Source organism: Camelina sativa, chromosome 4, assembly GCF_000633955.1.
Source record: "Camelina sativa cultivar DH55 chromosome 4, Cs, whole genome shotgun sequence".
In the NCBI taxonomy this organism is placed as follows: domain Eukaryota; kingdom Viridiplantae; phylum Streptophyta; class Magnoliopsida; order Brassicales; family Brassicaceae; genus Camelina; species Camelina sativa.
In genome coordinates, this window is record NC_025688.1 from 12,749,475 (window position 1) to 12,774,557 (window position 25,083).

General features: G+C 37.8%; 2 protein-coding genes and 2 pseudogenes across 2 annotated transcripts; 1 reads left to right on the plus strand and 3 right to left on the minus strand.

Moving 5' to 3' along the window:
- The window catches only part of LOC104783795, a 2,164-nt pseudogene extending 673 nt beyond the window's left edge, over positions 1-1,491 (minus strand).
- On the plus strand, positions 3,513-4,426 carry LOC104783796 (annotated as a pseudogene).
- Positions 17,176-21,009, minus strand: LOC104783798. Its single transcript, XM_010508902.1, has 5 exons — positions 20,683-21,009; positions 19,902-20,587; positions 19,678-19,771; positions 17,303-17,383; positions 17,176-17,223 (listed from the first exon to the last, which is right to left on the minus strand). Exons 1-5 carry the CDS (start codon positions 21,007-21,009, stop codon positions 17,176-17,178), a joined length of 1,236 nt encoding a protein of 411 aa, XP_010507204.1.
- LOC109132485 lies at positions 22,058-24,460 on the minus strand. The gene is made up of 5 exons (XM_019244110.1): positions 23,820-24,460; positions 23,404-23,533; positions 23,020-23,307; positions 22,660-22,884; positions 22,058-22,447 (listed from the first exon to the last, which is right to left on the minus strand). The coding sequence occupies exons 1-5, from the start codon at positions 24,458-24,460 to the stop codon at positions 22,058-22,060; spliced, it is 1,674 nt and encodes a 557-aa protein (XP_019099655.1).

Here is a 25,083-nt window from a genome sequence, read left to right on the forward strand (position 1 = left end):
ATATATATATATATATATATATATATATATATATATATATATATCATGTGGTTGCAGCCTTGATTAAGCTCAATTAAATGTCGACATTTGACACATTGGCGCCATTTTTGGTTCTGTACTAGAGACTTAAGCTTCAAGTCATCATCAACTAGAGTGTGAGGGTGAAGTTCTTGGTACTCAGTACAGGACAAATCAGAATGCGATGGTACTTTACAATCAATGCAAAAGAGTCCAGAACATTTGACACATGCTGCATCATTCGATTGATCAGATCGAGAAATCGCGGTTTGGGACATCAACGTTGAGCAGTTTAGATAGGGGCAATAAATTCTCTCAGCTACGGGAATGGAATCATCTTTCATCTTGTGTTTCCACATCTGAATCACCTTAGGTTTCAAAACCATGCTACAGTATTTAAGACTCAGCTCTAACTTGCATTCATTATCAAGGCATGTGGGCACAGTTCCGTTTTGCAGTTTCACTTCCACAAGGAAAACAATAACGGTGAAGGCATTTACCGAAAAAGAACATGCGATCGACCGTGGTTTCTTCCAGACAAATGACACAAACTTCTCCCTTAACCTCTGAGGCGGTGCTGGTTTGAGAAACAATTGCCTCTCTTGCAAGATTAAAAACAAACTTGATATTTATTCTACAAACTAGAATAGCTCACTAGGATCAAATTTTTCTAGAAGGCGATGGACTTGCTCCAATAGTTGTTCGACAACTCTTTCCTTCTTAGGATCACATTTACCAATCATTATCTGCATTCAAAAATTAGATTCATTCTCGTTAAACCGATATATTTTGCCGATGCAGATTATAATCAAAGTCATCATCACATAACAAGATATGATACAACTGTTCTTTAAGATATACAAATACCAAATATATATTCACTGTAATGTTTACAAAAGTTATTTATCACAAGTGCGTTCAAGCCAATATTCACAACCATCTAATTAATGGCTAAAACATAAGAAAGAAATAATACTTTATTTGAATATTTTAAGCACTTGAAGTTTTGATAATGCAGTACTAATTAATTAACCACTAACCAGCCATTTTAGAGTGTCATGAATAATATATTAAGTGCATATAACAAAGTAGAGAAAAAAAAAAAAGACTTACATTTTGGTAAATCGAAGAATCATCACAATAAATCACAAGCTTTATGATCCCTAAATCGAGTGCTTCACTTAATCCACGAACCAAAGCCCTAATCTCAACTCTTTCGATGTTGATCTTTGCGTCGTTCACTGGTTCTTTTATCTCAAACAACAACTCATCTTTCTGATTGCAAATTGCAACTCCAAAACCAGCCATCGCCATCTTTTTTCCATCATGCTCTGCAGTAATATCAGCTGCAATATCATTGCTAACCAAACCCTTAAAATACAATCTGTAGACAATGTTATCGACATATTTTGCCGACGAAGATTTGGTTACGCTTTGTTTCTTAGAAACAAAACCTACTTCATATCCTTCCATGATTGTTTAGTATCAAGTTTTTGGTTGGAATAAATCTGAAGAAGCTATATACTTATTAAGTTTTTGAAGACTTATATTACGTATTATGTTTTGTTCTTAATAGAGATAAACACTAATTATATATAAGATCTTTTATATTTGTGGCCAAATAAATTTCATTATGACGTTTGTAAGTTTTTCAATTATGAGTTACTAATATTTTGTTCTTTAGAGATAATATCGAATCCCTTTTTCTTAGGGGTTTTCGATTTTACACAAATTCTTTTTGACATTTTTGATAATCTCTAATCATTTCTGTATTGATCTCTACCTAAAACAGACTTGGCATGCTCTTTCTTTCTCCTTTTTCACGTTAATAAAATTAAGAGAACTTTTGCTCGCTGATTCTGATCTTTGTGAATAATTATGAAACGTATAAGCCAACAAATTGTGTCGAGCTTTCATAGTTTGTTGGCTAGACATAGTATCATAGATGCTTTTATGCAAGGCATGGCTAGTCACAAAATGACTTGCAGTATCTGTTTAGATGATAATATTGGCGTTGGTCAGATGTTTTGTGTTGATAAATGTCGTCATCAGTTCTGTTCCAACTGTGTGAAACGACATATAGAGTTGAGGCTATTCGAGGGAAGTGTGATTAGATGTCCTCATTACCGCTGCAAGTCCAAGCTGACTTTTGGAAGCTGTGTTGATTTTTTGACACCTGAACTAAGGAAGACGTGGAACAAAAAAGGATCAAGGACGACAAGATCCCTATAACATATAGAATTTATTGCCCAAACCCGACGTGCGCGGCTTTAATGTCAATAAAAAAACCTCTCTAAAGTCTAACCTATTAAACAAGCTGGAATCAGGAGATACTTCTCTACATTTACAGCAGAAGCTAGATTTAGAAGACACTGCTTCAAATGCTTTCACCTCCTTTGCATCAACTGTAGAGTTCCGTGGCATAGTGACGTGGCATAGTGACTTGTCATGCGATGATTACATGAAATTGGATCCAAATTCTACAGCAGGTGATATAAAGCTCAAAGCTTTAGCAAATCAAAGGTTGTGGCGTCAATGTGGAAAGTGCAACCAAATGATCGAACTTTCAGAAGGATGCATCAAAGTAATTTGCAGGTACCATATCTATTACAAAAAAACCATTTATTTTCGAATTTTTTTTATATGATTGATTTAATCTGATTTATCATTCCATTTTTCATTGTAGATGTGGACATAGGTTTTGTTACAAATGTGGAGCCAAGGCTGGAGATTGCGATCATCATTTTTACAATATCTTTCCTACAAGGCCATCACAGCAGTAGCTTACCATCGATATTTGCGCTTTGCTTAGTTTTCGTTTTGGTACTTATACTAATTAGATTTTTTTTTTTGCTTCATAAAATAGTATGATCAGTTTTAATATGATAGGATTAAATTAGGAGCAAACTTAAATTATATTCCGATTACCTATGGTTTTTCTATTTTGATGCCCTTAAAGAATGAAAGATTGTTTTAAAGTATTTTCTGCCCTTACAAAGAAAAGATGGAATATGTTTTCAGTACGATTTCTTCTAATCAAATTGTTAGAATGTTTTAATTAATTTCGAAAATATACATATAATAGTATCATTTAAAATTTATAACTAAATATATTGTCTTAAGGATTAATATCACATAAGTTTGTTTTAATTAAGAATATATTTCCCTCATGTACGTACCCAGTTCTAGTATTATTATATATTCAATTGATTGATTTTCTAACTTTTCAAGTATTCACTTTCATTCTCGATAACTTTTCATTATTATATTCTAACTTTTGCAATTATAATGTTACACTGGTTAAAAAAAAATGTATAATATCAATCACTAATCCTTTTTGGTTTTTGCTTAGGGTGTTCCTTCTCACACTTATCCCTTGTTATTTTTTTTTATTTTTTGTCTTTTTGCGTTACTTGTTCGATCCCTATTTAAATTTATAAATTTCATTGAACTTCCTTCACAATTAGTTGATCATCGGTGAATTGTGAATAAATATGCAACGTATAAGTCAACAATTTGCATCGAGCTTTCAGATTTTGGTGCCCCGAAATAGTATCAGATATGCTTATAAACAAGCAAAGGAAGCTATAGTTTCTAAATCAAGCAGGCTTGAGAAGAATCCTCCTCGCCAAGCGAAGCCTACTCGCAAAACGACTTGCAGTATATGTTTAGATGATAATATTGTCCCTACTCAGATTTTTTGTGTTCATAAATGTCGTCATCAGTTCTGTTCCAAGTGTGTGAAACGACATATAGAGGTGAGGCTACTCGAGGGAGGTGTGATTAGATGTCCTCATTACTGTTCAAGTCCAAGCTGACTTTTGGAAACTGTGCTGATCTTTTGACACCTGAACTAAGAAAGATGTGGCAACAAAATATCAAAGAGAACACGATTCCTATAACAGATAGAATTTATTGCCCAAACCCGAGGTGCTCGGCTTTAATGTCGATTAAAGAAGCTGGAGTTTGGAGATACTTCTCTAAATTTACAAAAGAAGCTAGAGTTAGAAGACAATGCTTCGAATGCGGTCAACTCCTTTGCATTAAATGTAAAGTTCCGTGGCATAGTGACTTGTCGTGCGGCGATTACAAGAAACTGGGTCCAAATCCTACTGCTGATGATATAAAGCTCAAAGCTTTAGGAAATCGGAACATGTGGCGTCAATGTGGAAAGTGCAAACAGATGATCGAACTTTCAGAAGGATGCATCAAAGTAACTTGCAGGTATCATCTCTATTAATAACATTCGAATTGCTATATATGTTTTTATCTGATCTTTTTTTTCCTTATAATAATGTTTTAATCAAATTATATTTTTCATTGTAGACATAAGTTTTGCTACCAATGTGGAGCCAAGGCTGGAAGTTGCCATCATGGTGCTCGCCATGTCTATCTTCCAACGCCATAACATCCGCTTGCGCCTTCACCAGACTGCCTTACCATCATGTGCATGACTTAGTTTTTGTTTTGGTTCTATTATATTCATTTTGCTTCAAAAAAATAGTATGACCGGTTTTGTGGGTTGTTGATAGGGATAAAGTTTGAAGCAAACATTATTACAAGTTCGATTGTATGGTTTTTTCCCAACATTTATAATTAACTTATTACCCTTTCTCAAATTTATGAAGTTCATCAGCTTTACGGCCACTAGACAACCCAAGCCGTCGCGGTGACCTAATATATATTGACAATGTTAGGCGGTGAAAATTTAGACTTGCAAGCTTACAGAAGAAGAATAATTCTTACATATTTATAAAATAGATTAAGATCTGCATAAATACATGGATTTTAAAAAGGTGAATTAATATAAATCATATACATACTTTACAGAATTTAATGACTAGATAATTAATTTCTTATTGTTTTAATCAAAAGCTTTATCTTGTTCACTACAACAAAACAATGGATTTACGACTGCACTAATAATCACTATATAGTCACTAATTCATAACTAACGACTAAGTTATGACTAATAACTATTGTCGTAAATTGATAGTCGGTAAAGAAATTTAGTCGTAACATAGTCGGTAAATAGCGACCATATTACGACTATAACACGTAGTCGTAAATATTTACGACTATTTAATGACAATGTTACGATTAATGATATATCATGGTTTTTGTGGTTTTAACCATGGTATAAGTCTGTTTTTGAGTCTTTTGATTTGTTTTCTAGGTTGTTATTGAGTCTTTTGATTTGTTTTCTAAGTTGTTATTGAGTCTTTATAGGTTTAGGTACTCATTGGCACGGATGGAACACAAGGGAGCTAAAAGAGGATGATTTGGAGCATAATCAAAGCATGAAGGCTGATCAACGAAGCTCGGAGACGAGATCAAGACTATGCATCGACCGATGCAATCTCAGCATCGATCGATGCAGTTGCCACAAACCAAACGGAAGTTGTTTCCACAAGCTTTAGAAGATTTACAAAATTTGCCCAAGTTTCTCTTATTTGCAGTTAAGGCCCAAAACGTGTTTTAGAGTATTTATAGGATTTTTATGGTCATTGTTTAGACCTAAGCTTTATTCTGCAACCAAAAGATATATTGAGAGCTTTGGGAGAGACATATCTGATTTCATCTGTAGAGAGAAAATTCTTGAACTCCTTTCTTACTTCTTAATATCAATTGCTTCTTATTCAGAAAAGATGTTTTGTTCTACATTGAATATGTCTGAGTAGTTTGTTTGTTAGGTTTAGGTTTTTTATAGGGTTTTTATGGTGCATTAGATCTGATATTTTAGGATTCATTATCTTCTATGATCTTCATTTTAGATTGTTCTTCATATTAATTCTTGATTGATCACCTAGAATTAATACCTAAGAAAATAAATTGATATGAGAATATAATTGATTTTTCTGATAAACCTTTTGATGAACAAAATTATTTCTTGCAAAGAGATTTGATTTAATAATTTTGTGAACAATCTAAACTTGTTTTTAAAGCTGATTTTTAAACTTGAATTTTGCAAAGAGATTTGGATTTTCTGGTTTTAAATTTAGATAATATTTGCAGTGAGAACTGATTTATTTTACAAGAGTGTTTAGAGTTTTAGATCTGATTTTTAATTGCTTGAATCCTATTATTTGACTGATTTAATATTTCATAAATTCATGAGAATTTCCCTAGGCCTAGCTCTTTGATCCTTTGAATTTACAACACCTTTAAATTCTGTTTTTGCATTGTTTTTAATTTAATAATTTGATTTAGGATAATTAAAAAATTAATAAGTCTATTGTGTGATCTAGAGTCTCTGTGGATTCGACCCCTAGAATATTATGACTGCAAGGCTGTTAGTATCATTAAGGTATTACAATTTGAGCATATCAAATTTTGGCGCCTTTGCCGGGGACTCTTTTGATTCACCATTAGATTAAAGTCTTTGATTTTGTCTAGATTTTTATTTTTCTATTTTACTCACACGCTTTTGTTTCTTTTCTCTTGTGTGTTTCAGGTACATGCCTAAGCCTAGCACCAGGAAAAATCCTACTGGTCCAGTTGTTAAGCTTACAAACCAAGAGTTGGGACAACTAGAGCGTGATAACACAAAAGCAGCCAAGTCAGCGAAGATGGTCAAAACACTCATATTGAGACCTGATGAGGCTGGAGTTTTGAGGGATCAAGAGGGCAATGTGTCCAACGAGCAAGGCCATAAACTTGATGCTGAAGAACGAGTTATTCAGGAAGAACTCGTCGTGGTTGAGGATGATGCACGTGGCGTCGAGCGACGCAACAATGGCATCGATCGACGCAACCAAGAAGGCATCGATCGACACAATGATGGCATCGATCGACGCAATGTCTGAGCTTGTGCGAATGGAGCCAATTTGGACCTTCAGCCTAGACGGGACAACAATGGAGAGCTTGTCAAGACTCTTGCGGACTTCAACAGGCCAGACTTATTCAATGAGAACCGTTCCGCAATTTTCCCTCCTCCATTCCCACGAAATGATTTTAAGCTGAAACCTGCCTACTTCGCTCTTGTTGGACAAAGACCATTCCAAAACTTGCCGCATGAGAAGCCTCTAGACCATATTGAGAACTTTGAGGATATAGTCACCAGCATCAAAGCTAATGGAGTTACAGAGGACTATCTCTATTGCAAGCTCTTCCTNCCTTTAAATTCTGTTTTTGCATTGTTTTTAATTTAATAATTTGATTTAGGATAATTAAAAAATTAATAAGTCTATTGTGTGATCTAGAGTCTCTGTGGATTCGACCCCTAGAATATTATGACTGCAAGGCTGTTAGTATCATTAAGGTATTACAATTTGAGCATATCAAATTTTGGCGCCTTTGCCGGGGACTCTTTTGATTCACCATTAGATTAAAGTCTTTGATTTTGTCTAGATTTTTATTTTTCTATTTTACTCACACGCTTTTGTTTCTTTTCTCTTGTGTGTTTCAGGTACATGCCTAAGCCTAGCACCAGGAAAAATCCTACTGGTCCAGTTGTTAAGCTTACAAACCAAGAGTTGGGACAACTAGAGCGTGATAACACAAAAGCAGCCAAGTCAGCGAAGATGGTCAAAACACTCATATTGAGACCTGATGAGGCTGGAGTTTTGAGGGATCAAGAGGGCAATGTGTCCAACGAGCAAGGCCATAAACTTGATGCTGAAGAACGAGTTATTCAGGAAGAACTCGTCGTGGTTGAGGATGATGCACGTGGCGTCGAGCGACGCAACAATGGCATCGATCGACGCAACCAAGAAGGCATCGATCGACACAATGATGGCATCGATCGACGCAATGTCTGAGCTTGTGCGAATGGAGCCAATTTGGACCTTCAGCCTAGACGGGACAACAATGGAGAGCTTGTCAAGACTCTTGCGGACTTCAACAGGCCAGACTTATTCAATGAGAACCGTTCCGCAATTTTCCCTCCTCCATTCCCACGAAATGATTTTAAGCTGAAACCTGCCTACTTCGCTCTTGTTGGACAAAGACCATTCCAAAACTTGCCGCATGAGAAGCCTCTAGACCATATTGAGAACTTTGAGGATATAGTCACCAGCATCAAAGCTAATGGAGTTACAGAGGACTATCTCTATTGCAAGCTCTTCCTCTACTCTCTTGCTGGGGAAGCTTCTCATTGGCTAAGACAACTCAAACCGAGATCTTNGTCTATTGTGTGATCTAGAGTCTCTGTGGATTCGACCCCTAGAATATTATGACTGCAAGGCTGTTAGTATCATTAAGGTATTACAATTTGAGCATATCAAATTTTGGCGCCTTTGCCGGGGACTCTTTTGATTCACCATTAGATTAAAGTCTTTGATTTTGTCTAGATTTTTATTTTTCTATTTTACTCACACGCTTTTGTTTCTTTTCTCTTGTGTGTTTCAGGTACATGCCTAAGCCTAGCACCAGGAAAAATCCTACTGGTCCAGTTGTTAAGCTTACAAACCAAGAGTTGGGACAACTAGAGCGTGATAACACAAAAGCAGCCAAGTCAGCGAAGATGGTCAAAACACTCATATTGAGACCTGATGAGGCTGGAGTTTTGAGGGATCAAGAGGGCAATGTGTCCAACGAGCAAGGCCATAAACTTGATGCTGAAGAACGAGTTATTCAGGAAGAACTCGTCGTGGTTGAGGATGATGCACGTGGCGTCGAGCGACGCAACAATGGCATCGATCGACGCAACCAAGAAGGCATCGATCGACACAATGATGGCATCGATCGACGCAATGTCTGAGCTTGTGCGAATGGAGCCAATTTGGACCTTCAGCCTAGACGGGACAACAATGGAGAGCTTGTCAAGACTCTTGCGGACTTCAACAGGCCAGACTTATTCAATGAGAACCGTTCCGCAATTTTCCCTCCTCCATTCCCACGAAATGATTTTAAGCTGAAACCTGCCTACTTCGCTCTTGTTGGACAAAGACCATTCCAAAACTTGCCGCATGAGAAGCCTCTAGACCATATTGAGAACTTTGAGGATATAGTCACCAGCATCAAAGCTAATGGAGTTACAGAGGACTATCTCTATTGCAAGCTCTTCCTCTACTCTCTTGCTGGGGAAGCTTCTCATTGGCTAAGACAACTCAAACCGAGATCTTTGACAACCTGGCATGACATCAAGGTGGCATTTTTGAACTACTTCTATGATGATGCGATGTCTGATGAGCTGAGGATTAAGCTCTCCACCTTTAGACAAGGACCTGCTGAATCTTACAAAGCTGCTTGGGTGAGGTTCAAGGCATATTAGAGAGACTGTCCGCATCATGGGTTCTCAGAGGTTTAGTTGATTAGTATCTTCTTCAGCGGGATTGACTGGAGGTATCAGATGGCTTTGGATGCTGCTAGTGATGGAAACTTCAAGAAAAGGTACCCAGATGAGGCTGAAAAGTTAATAGAGAGGCTAGCATCCAGCAACAGTACTAAGAATGCGGACTTAGAACGGAAAAGAGCACATGAGGGTATGATTCTAATCAGTTTGCTACAGTGATTGCCAAATTGGATACAGTGCATAATCTTCTTGTTGGGAAGAAATCAGTCCATTTTGCTGAAGATGTTGAGATTTTTGAGCCAGAGCCGCAAAATGTAGAAGAAGATGTCAACTTTGTGTATGGGAATCAAGGTCAAAGGTTTGGAAATCAGCAAGGCAACAGGTCTTTCAGTGGAAACAACCAGCTCAACAACTATCCATCTAATTCTACAGGCTTCATTCCTAATCAAGATTATCAGAAACAACAGCAGAGCAGTGGTTACACCAGGACGTATGGCAACTCCTCTTACCAATCTCCTCATCCTAAGACAACTGAAAGTAGGATGGAGGCAATGCTTGAGCAGATTCTTCAGGGACAGGAGCAGTTGACAGTGACATTCAATGGGAAGATTGACAATGTCTATACTGAGCTTACTGGCAAATTTGATTCATTGAATGTCCAAGTTAAGAAGCTGGAGAACCAAGTTGTACAAACTGCTGGAGCTGTGAAAAAGGCAAAAATGATTCTTACCAGGAAGAACTGAATCAAATCCGAAGCACTCTTGCAATGTTGTGACCTTAAGTAGTGGTAAGCAATTACAGTCTAAAGCTGAGAAGAAGCAGAAAGCCAAAGAATTGCAGGAACTGATCGATGAGGATGATGAGTTTGACGATCCAGAACCAGCATCGACCGATGCAGCTGCAAAGCATCGATCGACGCAACCCTCAGTGGTCGTAGAAGAATTGACTATGCGAGACAACATCGACCGATGCAACGTCTAAACCGAGAAGGAAGTTACGAAAGCTCCGATTCCAGTTGCTGAGAGAGTTTATAAACCCAACGTTCCTTTCCCCAAGAATCCAAGGAAGTCTAAACAAGAGCTTGATGATGCTAAGTGTAAGGCTATGATGGATAAACTTATTCTGGAGCTGCCATTGGTTGATGCGGTTAGAACTTCTCCAATGCTTAGGAGATATGTTAAGAGGATGATGACTAAGGATTTGAATGCTGAGCAGGGAGTAATGATGATTTCAGCCCAAGTTAGTGCCATCATTCAGAACAAGATCCCAGAAAAGCTTCTTGATCCAGGTAGTTTTGTTCTTGATTGTACAATCTTCAGTGAAAGGTTTGCTAGATCTTTGTGTGATCTTGGTTCCAGTGTCAACTTAATGCCTAGATCAGTAGCACTCAGCCTTGGGATGACAGATTTCCAACCCACCAAGATTACTCTTATCCTTGCTGACAGATCAGTTCGTATTCCTGACGGTATTCTTGAAGATGTTCCAATTAAGATTGGTAATTGTTTGATACCTACTGATTTTGTGATCTTTAAATATGAAGAAGAGCCTAAGGATCCTTTAATCTTGGGAAGATCATTCTTAGCTACTGCTGGAGACATTGTTGATGTCAAGAAAGGACAGATTGGTCTTAATGATGGAGATTTGCAGATGCGTTTTGACATGGATAAGCTGGTTAAGAGGCCAACCATAGATGGTCAAACTTTTTATGTGGATACATTGTCTAATCTTGTGGAAGAGATTTTTAAGGAGCTGTATCCTGAAGATCCTCTTGAGAGAGCATTGGTTGCTTCTACTGAAGAAGCTGAGCATTTAGATGACATTGCTCCTGGGTATGTCAAGCTACTAGATGCTAATGAGCAAGTAAAGAAGTTGGTTGCACAAGAGGAATTGGTTGGTACTTCTTCACAAGCTGAGAAACTATCTGATTGGAGTCTAGAGAAAGCTCCAAAACTTGATCTCAAGCCACTTCCTGCAGGTTTAAAGTATGCATTTTTAGGTGAGAATTCTTCTTATCCTGTTATTGTTAATGCTTCCTTAAACAATGCAGAGCTCACTTTATTGCTAAGCAAGCTGCGCAAGTTTCGCAAAGCTCTTGGCTATTCTCTTGATGATATTGCAGTGATTTCTCCGAACTTGTGCATGCATAGGATTCATCTTGAGGAGGTAGCTAAGACATCTATTGAGTATGGGAGGAGGCTAAATCCGAATTTGCAAGACGTTGTCAAAAAGGAGATCATGAAATTGCTGAATGTCGAGATTATCTACCCAATTTCTGATAGCAAATGGGTTAGTCCAGTTCTTGTTGTTCCGAAGAAGAGTGGAGTTACAGTGGTGAAGAATGACAAGAATGAGCTGATTCCGACACGGACAATCACCGGACACCGGATGTACATTGATTACAGAAAGCTAAATGCCGTAACAAGGAAAGATCACTTCCTGCTGCCCTTCATTGACCAGATGCTTGAGAGGTTAGCTAACCATCCATACTACTGCTTTTTGGATGGTTACTCCGGGTTTTTCCAGATTCCGATTCATCGCGATGACCAGGAGAATACGACTTTCACTTGTCCATATGGTACTTTTGCATATCGCAGAATGCCTTTTGGTCTCTGTAATGCTCCTGCGACATTTCAGAGATGTATGATGTCCATCTTCACAGACATGATTGAAGATTACATGGAGGTTTTCATGGATGATTTTTCAGTATATGGGTCTTCATTCAAGAGCTATTTGGATAATCTCTGTAAAGTGCTGGCTAGATGTGAAGAGAAGCACATAGTTCTTAATTGGGAGAAGTGTCATTTTATGGTTAGAGATGGTATAGTGCTTGGTCACAGGGTTTCAGAAGCTGGTATTGAAGTTGACCGCGCTAAGATAGATGTGATGACAGGTCTTCAACCACCAGATAGTGTGAAGTTGGTAAGGAGTTTTCTTGGACATGCCAGGTTCTATAGACGCTTCATCAAGGATTTCAGTAAGATAGCTAGACCACTTTCAGCTCTACTATGCAAGGATGTCAAATTTGAGTTTACTGATGAATGTCGATTAGCTTTTGAACAGATTAAGCAAGAGCTTGTGAGTACTCCAATTGTCAACCACCATATTGGGATTTATCTTTTGAGGTAATGTGTGATGCCAGTGATTTTGCAGTGGGAGCAGTGCTAGGACAGAGGAAGGATAAGAAATTTCATGTTATTTACTATGCTAGTAGAACACTTTATGATGCTCAAAGGAATTATGCAATAACAGAGAAGGAGTTGCTAGCAGTAGTGTTTGCTTTTGAGAAGTTTCGTTCTTACTTGGTTGGATTAAAGGTGATAGTTCATACAGATCATGCTGCACTCAAATACTTGATGCAGAAAAAGGATGCCAAGCCAAGGTTACTAAGATGGATTCTTCTTCTTCAAGAATTTGACATTGAGGTTAAGGACAAGAAAGGGATTGAAAATGGAGTAGCTGATTATTTATCAAGGATCAAGATAGAAGATAATGTTCCAATTCATGATTCACTGCCAGAAGAGAATGTATACTTTGTTGATATTGGTTCTCAAGTTACATTGCTGCAGTCTCGGGAAATTTTGCGAAGTCGTGGCAATGCATCGATCAACACATCTGGTGCATCAATCGATGCTTCATCTCGATACGAACAGGACTTGGTTATTGCATCGACCGATACATCACTAAGCATCGATCGACACTTGGTCCAGGAATCGTCGGGTTATGAGTTTGACAACGACATAGCTGCTGTAACTACTTCTGATCAACCATGGTATGCCGATATCGCAAATTACCTTGCTGCTGAGGTGGAACCAGAAAAATTTATAGGGTATGCTAAGAAGAAGTTCTTGAGAGATCTTCGGAGATACTATTGGGATGAACCTTACTTGTATAAGCATTGCAGTGATGGAGTTTACAGAAGATGTTTAGCAGAAACTGAGGTACGTGACGTTTTGTTTCATTGTCATGGATCTGACTATGCCGGACATTTTGCTACATTCAAGACAGTATCCAAGGTTCTCCAAGCAGGCTTTTGGTGGCCAACGATGTTCAAAAACGCTCATGAGTTTGTCTCAAGATGCGATGCCTGTCAGCGGAAAGGTCAAATCAGTAAACGGCATGAGATGCCACAAATCTTCATTCTTGAGGTTGAAATGTTTGATTGTTGGGGCATTGATTTTATGGGACCATTTCCTTCTTCTTACAAGAACAAGTACATCCTTGTAGCTGTTGACTATGTCTCCAAGTGGGTGGAAGCTATTGCAAGTCCCAAGAATGATTCTTCTATGGTTCTTAAGCTGTTTAAGACCATTATCTTTCCACGGTTTGGAGTGCCTCGGATTGTTATCAATGATGGAGGTAAGCACTTTATTAATAAAGTGTTTGATAAGTTGTGAAAGAAGTATGGAGTTCAACATAGAGTGGCCACCCCATATCATCCCCAAACTAGTGGTCAGGTTGAGGTTTCTAACCGTCAAATCAAAGAAATCCTTGAGAAGACAGTGGGTGTTACTAGAAAGGATTGGGCAGCTAAGTTAGATGATGCACTTTGGGCATATTGGACTGCATATAAGACACCACTTGGCACTACACCTTTTCATCTGGTTTATGGGAAAGCATGTCATCTTCCAGTGGAGTTAGAGCACAAAGCAGCCTAGGCTGTAAAATTGCTGAATTTTGATGCCAAGACAGCTTCTGAGAGAAGGTTGGTTCAGCTGAATGAGTTGGATGAGTTTAGACATCATGCATTTGAGAACTCTAAGCTATATAAGGAGAGAACCAAGGCTTATCATGATAAGAAGATCATCTCCAGAAATTTTGAGCCTAATAACCAGGTACTTCTGTACAACTCTCGTTTGAAGCTGTTTTTAGGAAAGCTTCGTTCTCGCTGGTCCGGACCATTCACTATCCAAGAAGTCCGCCCTTATGGAGCCATTGTGCTGCTTAACTCCAAGGGTGAGAAGTTTACTGTCAATGGACAGAAGGTGAAACACTATTGGGCTGAAGTCGGGATACCAGACGGACACATTGTGCGTTTGGATGGTGCACCCTCTGCCTAATCCGCTGCTAAGTCAATCTAATGACTTAAAACAAGCGCTGAGTGGGAGGCAACCCAATGGTAGGATTTTAATTATTATTTTTTTTTTTAGGATTTACTAACATATTAATTTTTAGTTTTGAGTTTAAGTGATGCAGAAATCGTAAAAAATCAACGGAAGTGGCACTGCATCGATGGTGCATCGCTCGATGCATAGTTCGATGATGTTAATGGATCAGAGGTTTAATGGGCTGATAGGTTTGAAAATAATCGAATTTTGGTGGGCCGGATTAAGTCCAGTTGCATCAACCCAACGTTTGCATCGACTGATTCAACCTCAGCATCGATCGATGCAACTTAACCTAAAGACACGTTTTAAATCCTCCGACTTCGTCTTCTTCGCCACTCCACACTGAAACTCGAAACCGACGAACACAACCTTAAATCGACCATATCTCCCTCGATTCTCCACCGAATCCGACGATTCCAAACCCCATTTTGCTCGAAATTCTCTCCTCTACTCGATCCCATACTCAGTTTTCCGATTCAGAATAATGACGACTCGCAATCGATCGAAGAGACTTCAGCCCTCCACTTTTGCTGCCGCTCCGCCGCGCCTCCGCGACTCTCCACCACTGGCGATTCCATCTGCTGTTCCACTGAGCCCAATCCGACCACTTCCAGCTCCTGATGCACCTTTTCAAGCCACATGTCATGACCCATGGCCAAGAAGAGAAGGATTACGGATTCCGCCACAGCATGTTTGGCCAGGACGTCCAATTGAAGAGGTTAAGAAGCTTGAATATATCAACAGGCCGCTACTTGATGCTTGGATAGAGTATGAGACTATGTTTTACAACGCTTGGCTGAAAGTTGAGATCAAGCCAACTCGGTTTGTTGATCCTGCTACTATGCAGAGGCTTGGGATACATGATGAGGTACTGAGACTTCTGGAGAAGATTGGACTTGGGACCATGTGCACTCACCACTATGACTTGTATCCGGAGCTGGTCCGACAATTCATGGCTTCAGTTTGCCTTCTCTTCCAGAACGAGCAGGTCCCGAAAGCTAGTGAAGGAAGACTGTCTTTCTTCATTAGAGGAGTTTGGTATGAGATTTCTTTACGCGACCTTTGTGACATTTACGGTTTTAGTAGAGAGCCAGAGGGAGTTTCACTTCCAGGAGAGTTTGTAGATGTTTCGCATCTCTGGTCCTACTTTGGTACTGGCGATTATGATTCCCGACGTTCCACTATGACTGATGTGCGGCATCCAGTGATCAGGTACATTTTTAGGGCCATAGCCAACACTATTTTGTGTAAGATGGAGCTTGGGAAGATGAGAGTGAGTGAGCTGGAAATGATGGCATATGGGATTTATGATTTGATTGCTGAGAATGATAATTGGGTTGACCCCGAGAGGGTTAACTATGGTGCAGTGTTTGCTTCTCATTTGATCTCTTTGAAGGTCAAGGCTTTTGGGCGTGGGAAGACAGAGTATGTTGGGAGTCTGCTTACTCCTATTTTCCAGCGACTGCGTATTTCTACTGATTTGGTTTCCGTTTGTACTGAGAGGTGCGTTATTGATGAGGAGCATTTGAAGAACTCTACTTGGATGACGAGAGAGATGCTATGGCATTTTAGGGATTCTACTGGTACTCATCTGATCAGATTGCCACGACCAGACCTCACCACTATCGGAGAGGATGCGGAGCAGAGGCTAACAGTTGGTAACACGCTTCTGGTTCATTTGTTCACTACTTTTTCAATTTGATTTTTGTATCTTAGTCAATCTCAGGCTTGACAACACTGGGGACAATGTTGTTTTAAGTCTGGGGGAGGCTAGTTACTAACTAACTACTTTTTCTTTCTTGTGTCTGTTGTGTGTCTGTCAAAACCATATTTTTGAGTCAAATTTTTAAAATTTTTCTTTTTGTAATTAGGATCTCTAACTATTGTTTTCTGTTCTTTGGCTAACACTCTTATGAAACTTGATTATGCTTTATCTCAGAACTGAAGTTTGGAAAAGCTATGAGCTGTATCAACAATCCTGAAAGCCCTTATTCAAAGGATATCTGGTTAAACTAACGTTGTCTCAACTTTTATCAGGATTTTTACCAGACTTAATCTCTTACTTTGGGGTTGGAAATCAGTAGACTAGACTTCTTCTTTGGGCCATACAAGACAGTGCAATTTTTCAAAGTATGTCTCCCCTCTCTCTTCCTAGAATATTACAACTGCAAGGCTGTTAGTATCATTAGGGTATTACAATTTGAGCATATCAATTAATAAAATGTAAACAGAAGTAGTTTACGAGTAGTCGTAATGTAGTTGTCAACTTTAGTGACTAATTGACGACTATTTAACAACTATAATCATATTTATATAGGATTTATGTATTTATACATCATTTATACAAATTATATACAGTATTTTAATAATAATATTTATATTTTATTAACTATTTTAAACATATTTAAATTATGAATAATATTTGTTTGGAGTAAATTGATACTAAAAATAAAATATTATATTTATTATTATAAAATCATGATTTGAAAAAAAACTGTATTACAAAATAAAATTATAAACATAATTAAAAATAAGAATTCATCATACTATTAAAAACAATAGTAGATGAACAACTACATAATTAATGGCTTGAAGCACACTCTCAAGTCTCGATTGCCTTGTATTCCATCTTTTAAGCCATTTGTGCCGATTGAAACCTTAACATACCACATCCTTCTCTGCAGCAGTCTTGAATCTCAGCTTGATTTGTGCTTTTGAACTCTTAGCTTCACTTTTCATGCTCACACACACGATTCCAGTCTCGTGCTTAACCACAAAAGCCCATAGCTTCAGGTGTTACCAACGATGCCACCATTATCAAATCTCAATCGTTTTTCTGTCCTCATCATCTACAACAATTACCATCTGCAAACACAAAAAAAAATAAGATACTCTCCTTCAAAGACAGCAAAAGCTAACACCATCACTACTATATATCACAAACCTTGCCCTGTTGAATATCCTCAATAGCTTGAGAAATACACACAAATCTATCAGTAGGTCGATCAAGATCGAACTCTTCACCCTAACATTGAACCTCTTTCATATAATCCTAGAACACACCCAAATCGTCTTAGATAGTTTTGTTCCCTTGGTAACATCACTGAAAAAAAATACAAGGAGACAACATAATCATCAATGGCTAAGCCTAATCCAATTCGATTGTAGTACACATAGAAACTGGGTTCGATTGAATCCAAAATCTCTAAGAAAGAACGATTCAACTTACCACGAAGGGTAAGCAGCGCCATAATTATGGAGAGACAACGAGCTTTAAAGGAGAGAAAACCACCACCGCCGTAGAGAAGAATTATGAGAATGACTTCAATTTATAGATCCAAATTGAGAAGAATAAGAAAAAGAAGGAAGCAAATCTACTTTGTATCGATGAAACGATGGGGTTGAGATCTAAGATTTGAGATCCACGAGAGAGTGCTATGGTACCAGATCTAACAACTTGAGAGGATGAAAACAACAACACAAATGAAGGTGAAATTGATTGAAGCAACAGGCGGAGGAGACAAAAGAGAATCGNAAAAAAAAAAAAAAAAAAAAAGAAAGGAGACGAGAAGAAGAGAAAGTCTCATTGGCCAAGGAGAGGGAAAACGACAGAGAGAAGGGAGAAAAAGAAAGAAAATATTTTGTCCGTTGGATTAAATCAATCAACGGTTGATAGGGTTAATCCTTCTGTTTACATATCATCCAATGAAAACGCTTCATTATTTAAAGAATAATTAATTGCATCAAAACTTTATAATTAGGGTTTCAGATTTAGAAGAATATTCTATTTGATTTAATTTTAAAAAATGATTAGTTTTAGGTTTTAAAATGACTATATTAAATAAATTATAAGTAATTGGTTTTGGAAATATTGAATTATATGTAAATAATAAATAGTTTTACACATTGCTTTTATACATAAATAATGGTTATATCTTGGTTGAATGGTTTATGCTTTAATTTCTATATAAGAATTATAAAAGTTTAAATTTTGAAGATTTAGGGTTTAATGTATAGGGTTTGGGGTACAAGTTTAAGATTTAGGGTTAAGTTTTGATTAAAAAAAAAAGATTTGGAAAACTATAATTTTTTTATCACTGTTAGATCTCATTTTTTGGACGTATTATATTAACTAGACTTTCTTATAAGTATTAAAGCTTGGTTTTATGTACATATATCATAGTGTTAAGTTTTGGTTTTATGGTTTATGAATTAATTTCTAAGATTAAGAATTGAAAGTTTAAGATTTAGAGTTTAAGATCTAAGTTTTAGAGTTTAGTTAAGAGTTTGAGGTTAAATTTTGAAAATTTTAATTTTCTTAAGTAGTGACTAATATGCTGACTTTTTAGCGACTTTTCACCATGAGTCGCATATTAGTCGCTAAACTGGCGACTTTTACCATGAATCATATATTAGTCGCTAAATTGGTACTATTTAGCAACTATTTGTTCTGATATGCGATATAGTCACTAAATAATCGCTAAAATACGACTAAAATACCGATTACTATATGTAGTCGCAAAAAACGACTAATACACGACTAAATATTTGTAATCGTAAAATTGTTGGCTATTAGTCGTTACGTAGTTACCAAAAATGGCTACTACAAATGTAGATGTCATTTGTAATCGTAAAAATCATATTTTCTTGTAGTGGTTTTTAAAACAGACTAAAACATTCTACAAATTGCAATTGATTTTTTTAGATTCATAAGTAATTTGTTTTTTAAAGATAAATTTGAATTCTTCGAAGTAAAATATGTTAGGTCGTTATGTTACTTTTTTTAGATTGATTCGCGAACAAAAAAGTACATACAGTAGTCTGAAGTATGTCATTCCTACTACCTTATTCCAAATTTTTGAATTTTACATAAAGATAAAAGTAAATAATATCTTTAAAAAATAGAACACTAAATTAATTCACCTTTTGATAAATTGTATATATATATATATATATGATTTTATTAAGTATTTGACCTTTAAGTAACAAAAGTTACTTATGTCTAACTCATGAGTGTTAATTAGTGGATTATAATGGGAAAAATACATACTTTTTCAGGCTTCCCAAATATGCATATTTTAGTAGAAATAGTTAAATAATTGATCGTGGACTGATCAAATATCACTCATAACGTAAGCATACGGTTAAAAAATAAAGTCTTAAAACACATGTAAATAGTCTATGTAGAAGCCACGGGGAAAATTAAAGAAACCAAAACCACAATCGTAGCACCTAGCTAGCTTGGTCCCAGGATCTTACTTAGGGATGAGCTTTAATACAAATTGCTAACCAAATTATATAAAGAGAAAAAAGGACTACAGCAACCAACATATCCCTCAGCAATAGGATACGATGAGAGCAACCTCCAGACTTCCATTCAGATCCACATTTGTAGCAAAACCTATAGCCACACCTAAGCACATCAACCATGAACATGAGTACATAACATTACATCATAGAGCCGAAAACATAATCAAATGGTCCAAAGAGGATTTGACACATAATAATAAGCAATAACTATAGAATGTGATTAGAGATGATACCTGCAAGTTACAACGATGCGTTCTTGCGATAGTTTGTTCATATGTTGGCAACTTCTACATTGACGCCACATTGTTGTACTAGACTTTCGACCCAACGACCTTTTTTTGTACTCATCGCACGACAAGTTACTATGCCACAGAACTTTGCAGTTAATGCAAAAGGGTTTACGGCATTCATAGCAGCTTCTCCTTACTCCATCTTCACTAGATTCAGTGAGCTCGGTCTTGGACATCAAAGCCCAGCAGGTTGGATTTGGGCAATGGAATCTGTCACATACAGGAACCGATTCCTCTTTAAACCTTTGTTCCCACAGCACTTTGAGTTTAGGTGTCAAAAGATGAGCACAGCTTCTAAGATCCAGGCTTGATGTGCAGCCAACATGAGGACATCTTGGTACACGTCCCTGGTTTAGCCTCAGTTCTATATGTTGTTTCATGTACTCCACAAAGAACTTATGAAGGCACGAATCAACACAAAACATCTTCTCAGCTCCAGCAGCACGGGGCGTAGTAGGTACGCTCACGTCAGAAACTATTGTTTCCATTGCGAGATCACACACAAATTTAGTTTGACTATCAGTCACAAGAAGAGGGATGCTCGTTACAAATCCTTGTCTGATACGTTGCACATCATCCATCAACGAGGCGATTTTCTCATTCTTAGGCGCGGATCTCCTCCCCATGGCCTAATCATATTAAAAGGGACAATCATCAATGAGGGTATTGAAAACAAACAAATACACATCATTATGAGAACCTTAACAGACAAGAAAAAACTTACAAATTCGAAAAGCTCAGGATCATCAAAGCAGATTGAGATATGATTGATCCCCAAATTTAGGGCTTTGGTTAGTCCTATCTTCAAGGCCATAATGTCAGCCTCCCAAATTGAAAGGACGGTCTCATCAAGTGGCCCCTTCATCTGAAACAAGAGATTATCACGATCGTCTTCTCTGCAAATTGCAACCCCAAATCCGGTCCCAAACCCGGTTTCTCTCTGCCACTTTCTCAAACCCTTGAAGTAAAGGGTGTACGAGTCAAAACTTAAATCCCCCGGTGAGGGTTTTGGGGCATCTTCTCGTTCTTTCTTCATGTATTTCTTCTGCATATACTTTCAGATTTTTTTTCCTTGAGGCGTAAGGTTTAATGACTCGTAGTATATATCGAGAGCAGAGGCGGCTCCAACTAAACGCTTTTTTTTTTTTTTGGTAGGAAAGGATATTTAGCTTTTAGGAATACATGTTTTCTTTTTGTCTAAGAAAGAGGAAAAAAAACTTAATTATAATAAACGAAAATTTTAATATGAAATAAAGGGTAATTATTGCACTACAAGAAAACAGGCCATTTGCCACTCCTACTATAGTCACTCTTTAGTCGCAAATAAGGGTTTTGCGACTACTTCGCGACTCTTTTTGATGGTCGCAAAAAAACGGTCGCAAAATATGTTGGTCGCAACATAGTCACTTATTTGCGACGGATTACAGACTCTTTTTTATAGTCGTATATTTGCGACGATATTGTGACTATAATTGGTAGTTGTACATTTCCGACTAAACTGCAACAAAGTCTACTTAGGGACAGTTTTGTGACTACATATAACAGTCATATGTTTACGACCGTATTGCGATTAACGGTAGAGTCTGGGTTTAGCGACGGATTAAGGACGACCTATTAGTCCCAAAAGGGTTGCAAAGTCTGTTTTAGTTTAGTAGCAGTTGAGTCGCAAATTAGTCGTTTATTATTGCGACTATGTTAAGACTGTTTTTGTAGTCGCTAAGGAGTTCGTTTTTAGTAACTATTCTGCCACTATTTTGTGAATTGGTTTAGTCACAAAATAGTCACATTTTGTGAATTGGGTTAGTCACAAAATAGTCACATTATTTGAATTCGTTTAGTCACAAAATAGTTACATTATTTGAATTGGTATAGTCACAAAAGAGTCACATTTATTAATTGGTTTAGTCACAAATCAGAAACGTTTTAGCAATCCTAATTGTGATTAATTTGGGAATTTCAAATGCTAATAATCAAAAGGAATGATGATTGAAACTACCACACAAGCAAACTTATCATCCAAAACAAAAAGATCATCCTAAACATCCAAGAAACAATATTCAAAAGCAAGTTCATACATAAAGAAAAGGGGAATTAGAAGTTTAGTTGGAAGAAGTATTAGAGGTAGGGGTTTGTGCAGCTGGACTGGAGGGTGGTGTGGTGCCTCCATCGATGGGTTGTGCAGTGGTTGTAGGCGCGATAGCTGGTTGGGTGGCTGCAGGAGGAGGAACCGTAAAAGCTGAGTATTCAGGAATTTTTTCAGAGATGAAGAGGACAAGCTTGTTGATCACAGCTTGAGACTCTCGGTGTTCCTGATCACGTCGTGCATTCTCAGACTCATGTTCAGATATCTTGCGCCGAAGTTGATCTTGAAGCTCCGCAAGAGTTGCTGCAGAAGAGCTCGCATAACTCTCTTTCCTTTTTCCTTTCCTTAGTGTCTCAACAAGTGATCCAAGGCCAAATGGGTTACCTCTGTTATCTGTTTGAGTACACTAAACCAAAAGATAAACATTCGCTAATCAGCACAAACCAGATAACCAAATGCAGAATCAACATCAAATATTCTAGGTTCCTAAGCATAGCTCATTAAACAAATTTAAGAAAACCAGGAGACTGTTAATCTAAGAATAAACATCAATCATCATTCACATTAAGAAACCAAAATTGACAAAGAAAAATCACACACAAAAGACAAACGAATTACCTCAAGGAAGATCTCATTTCTTTCTTCAAGGGAAAGAGTTCGATGTGTTGAACTCTCTGAACCATCTGGACCATCATTGTCCGTGTCAGTTTGTCTGTCTTCTATGGTCTTCTCATAGGTCTCAGCAACTTGTTTGGCTTTTTGATCCACAAATGATCCATCTGGCCGAGTGTGTGTTTTAAGAAACACTTCGACCAGTGATACAGGACGCCCCAGCTCTTCCTCCTACAATGATAGTGAAACACATTAAATTATGAAAATTTTAGAAAAACATTAGGAGCTTAAGTGGCCGTGAGAGCATTAAATTATGAAAACATTAGAAAAACTTTGAGGTGAAGTGGATGGAAAGAGAAGTGTTACCATTTCTTGATGAATTTGTACATATGATTTCTGACCAGCTAAGTGTTTGTGCACTCCAAGGCCTCCACGGTCCGAGTTTCTGCAATGAGAAGCATTCTCACTCCTCTCCATGGCATCAGGGGTGTTCCAATATTCGCACATAATAGGCCATACTTTATCACCAATCCATGGTGGTTGTACACCACTCCTCCTAACTTGACTGACAATGCCTTTCATCCTGCTCTTTGCTATCTTCAAGAAACCTTCTTTAACAAGCTCAGTAATCCCGATATCCCAATTATACTTCCGCTACAATAACACAAAACATTTAAGTTAGCAAATTGACCAATTCATTTATATAGAGTTAAGTGTTTAAAGCATTGTCAAAACTATAATTTGACTTACCGCAAATGTCCTGAAGTATCGCTCTTGAATGTGTTGTGGAGTAACCTTCCAACTGTAGTAAGGCCCATCAAACTTTCTCCTTAAGATTCCAGCAATGACTCGAGAAAGCTTTCCTTTGTGCCGGTTAAACCTGTTACATTAACTGAGTAAGTCTACTTGAAAATATGAACCAATAACCTATTGAAACTATTGAATATCTAATAACAACCGTTTACTGAACATCAAACAACAACAAACAACAAACAACAAACAACAAACAACAAACAATCGATTAGTGAACCTATTACCGCAAGAGGAGAGAGTGTTACCGAGTATACTTAAAGATCAAACTATTGAACACATTCATGCTTTTAAGATTCTATGTGACATACCGAGTATACTTAAAGAAAAATTACAAGAGGAGAGAGTGTTTATACCATAGAGTTTCGACTCCAGGGATAGGATGCTGAGACAGGAGTGGTAGATGTTCTCGGCCTGGAAGAGCTAGCAAACCATCTAACAGATCTTGGTAGTGATCGACATTTTGATTAGGGTTTTGTTCTTCCTCGTTTGCTTCGTCGCCGTTATCTCCCTCTGGAACAAGCTCCGGTTGCGGTTGAGGGTGAGGAACAGGAAGAGGCGCTTGTTGAGGAATAGGAGGCGGTTGAGGGTGAGGAACAGGAAGAGGCGCTTGTTGAGGAATCGGAGGCGGTGTAAGTATCCTCCGCGGTGGATGACTACTCGACGGTTGATTTGTCCTCGACGGTGGATGACTACTCGACGGTTGGTTTGTCCTCGACGGTGGATGACTACTCGACGGTTGGTTTGTCCTCGACGGTTGATTTGTCCTCGACGGTGGATCTGTAGTCGGCAATGGACTACTTATTGGCGCTGGATTTGTCGGGGGAAACTGTGAAGGACAGCTTTGATGTGAATGGGTTGCAGACTGTGTCGCAGAGTCTGTGCGTTCAGAAGGGTTTGACGAATGAGAAGAGGATCTGCTACAATTGAAGATTCGGACATCGGTGGCGGTTCTGCCACCGCGACCTCTGGAAGCAACCTTGGTCTTAGGAGGCATCGGATCGACGATTGAGAGAGAGAGAGAGAAGAAGAAAAAGATTTAAAGAGAAAGCGATAGAGGATTGAGAGATTGAGAGAGAAGGAGAGATCGATGTGTTTGAGAGAGAAGGGGAGTGAAGAGGTTTGAGAGAAAAAACCCTAGATCGATTGAAAAAAGAAAATAAGAAGTGTTAAAACGTTTAAGTGTTTGCCTAGTTATTAACAAACCGACGTTGCAATGTAGTCGCAAAACAGTCGCAGTATAAAATTTTGGGGGAAAAAAAACGCGTAAATAATTAGACAAATTTCACAAAATTATTGGTGGGAACATAAACCGCCAAAACAGGGTGGCAAAACAGTCGCAAAAACAGTAGCAACGGTAGCAAAGCAGTCTCAAGACAGTTGCAAAGTGGTGGCAAAGTGTTACTCTTTTGTGACTGTATTTTACTAGTCAATTTAAAAGTTTGATTTTCACACATTAGGAGCTTATTTGCATCCATACATCACTCATACTAGTAGTAAAGAGTATATAAAATAGGAAGAGTATATAAAACATTGCTTTTAAAACATAAGAATTACATTTTCCTAAAATCCTACACATTCTTCCATGGTGACATGTTTTTATAAAGATGGCTTTGGAAC

Bases quoted from the DNA above. Each gene is read 5' to 3' on its own strand.
- LOC104783798 (XM_010508902.1), bottom strand. From the start codon at position 21,009: ATGCAGAAGAAATACATGAAGAAAGAACGAGAAGATGCCCCAAAACCC. The intron at 19,772-19,901 runs GTATCATCTCTA...TGATGTGCTTAG, and splicing joins CGCATCGTTGTAACTTGCAG to GTGTGGCTATAGGTTTTGCT. The intron at 17,224-17,302 runs GTTTGTGATATA...TTGTGTTTGCAG, and splicing joins AGGATATTCAACAGGGCAAG to ATGGTAATTGTTGTAGATGA.
- LOC109132485 (XM_019244110.1), bottom strand. From the start codon at position 24,460: ATGCCTCCTAAGACCAAGGTTGCTTCCAGAGGTCGCGGTGGCAGAACC. The intron at 23,534-23,819 runs GTATAAACACTC...TTAATGTAACAG, and splicing joins CCTGGAGTCGAAACTCTATG to GTTTAACCGGCACAAAGGAA. The intron at 22,885-23,019 runs GTAACACTTCTC...CTATCATTGTAG, and splicing joins TACAAATTCATCAAGAAATG to GAGGAAGAGCTGGGGCGTCC.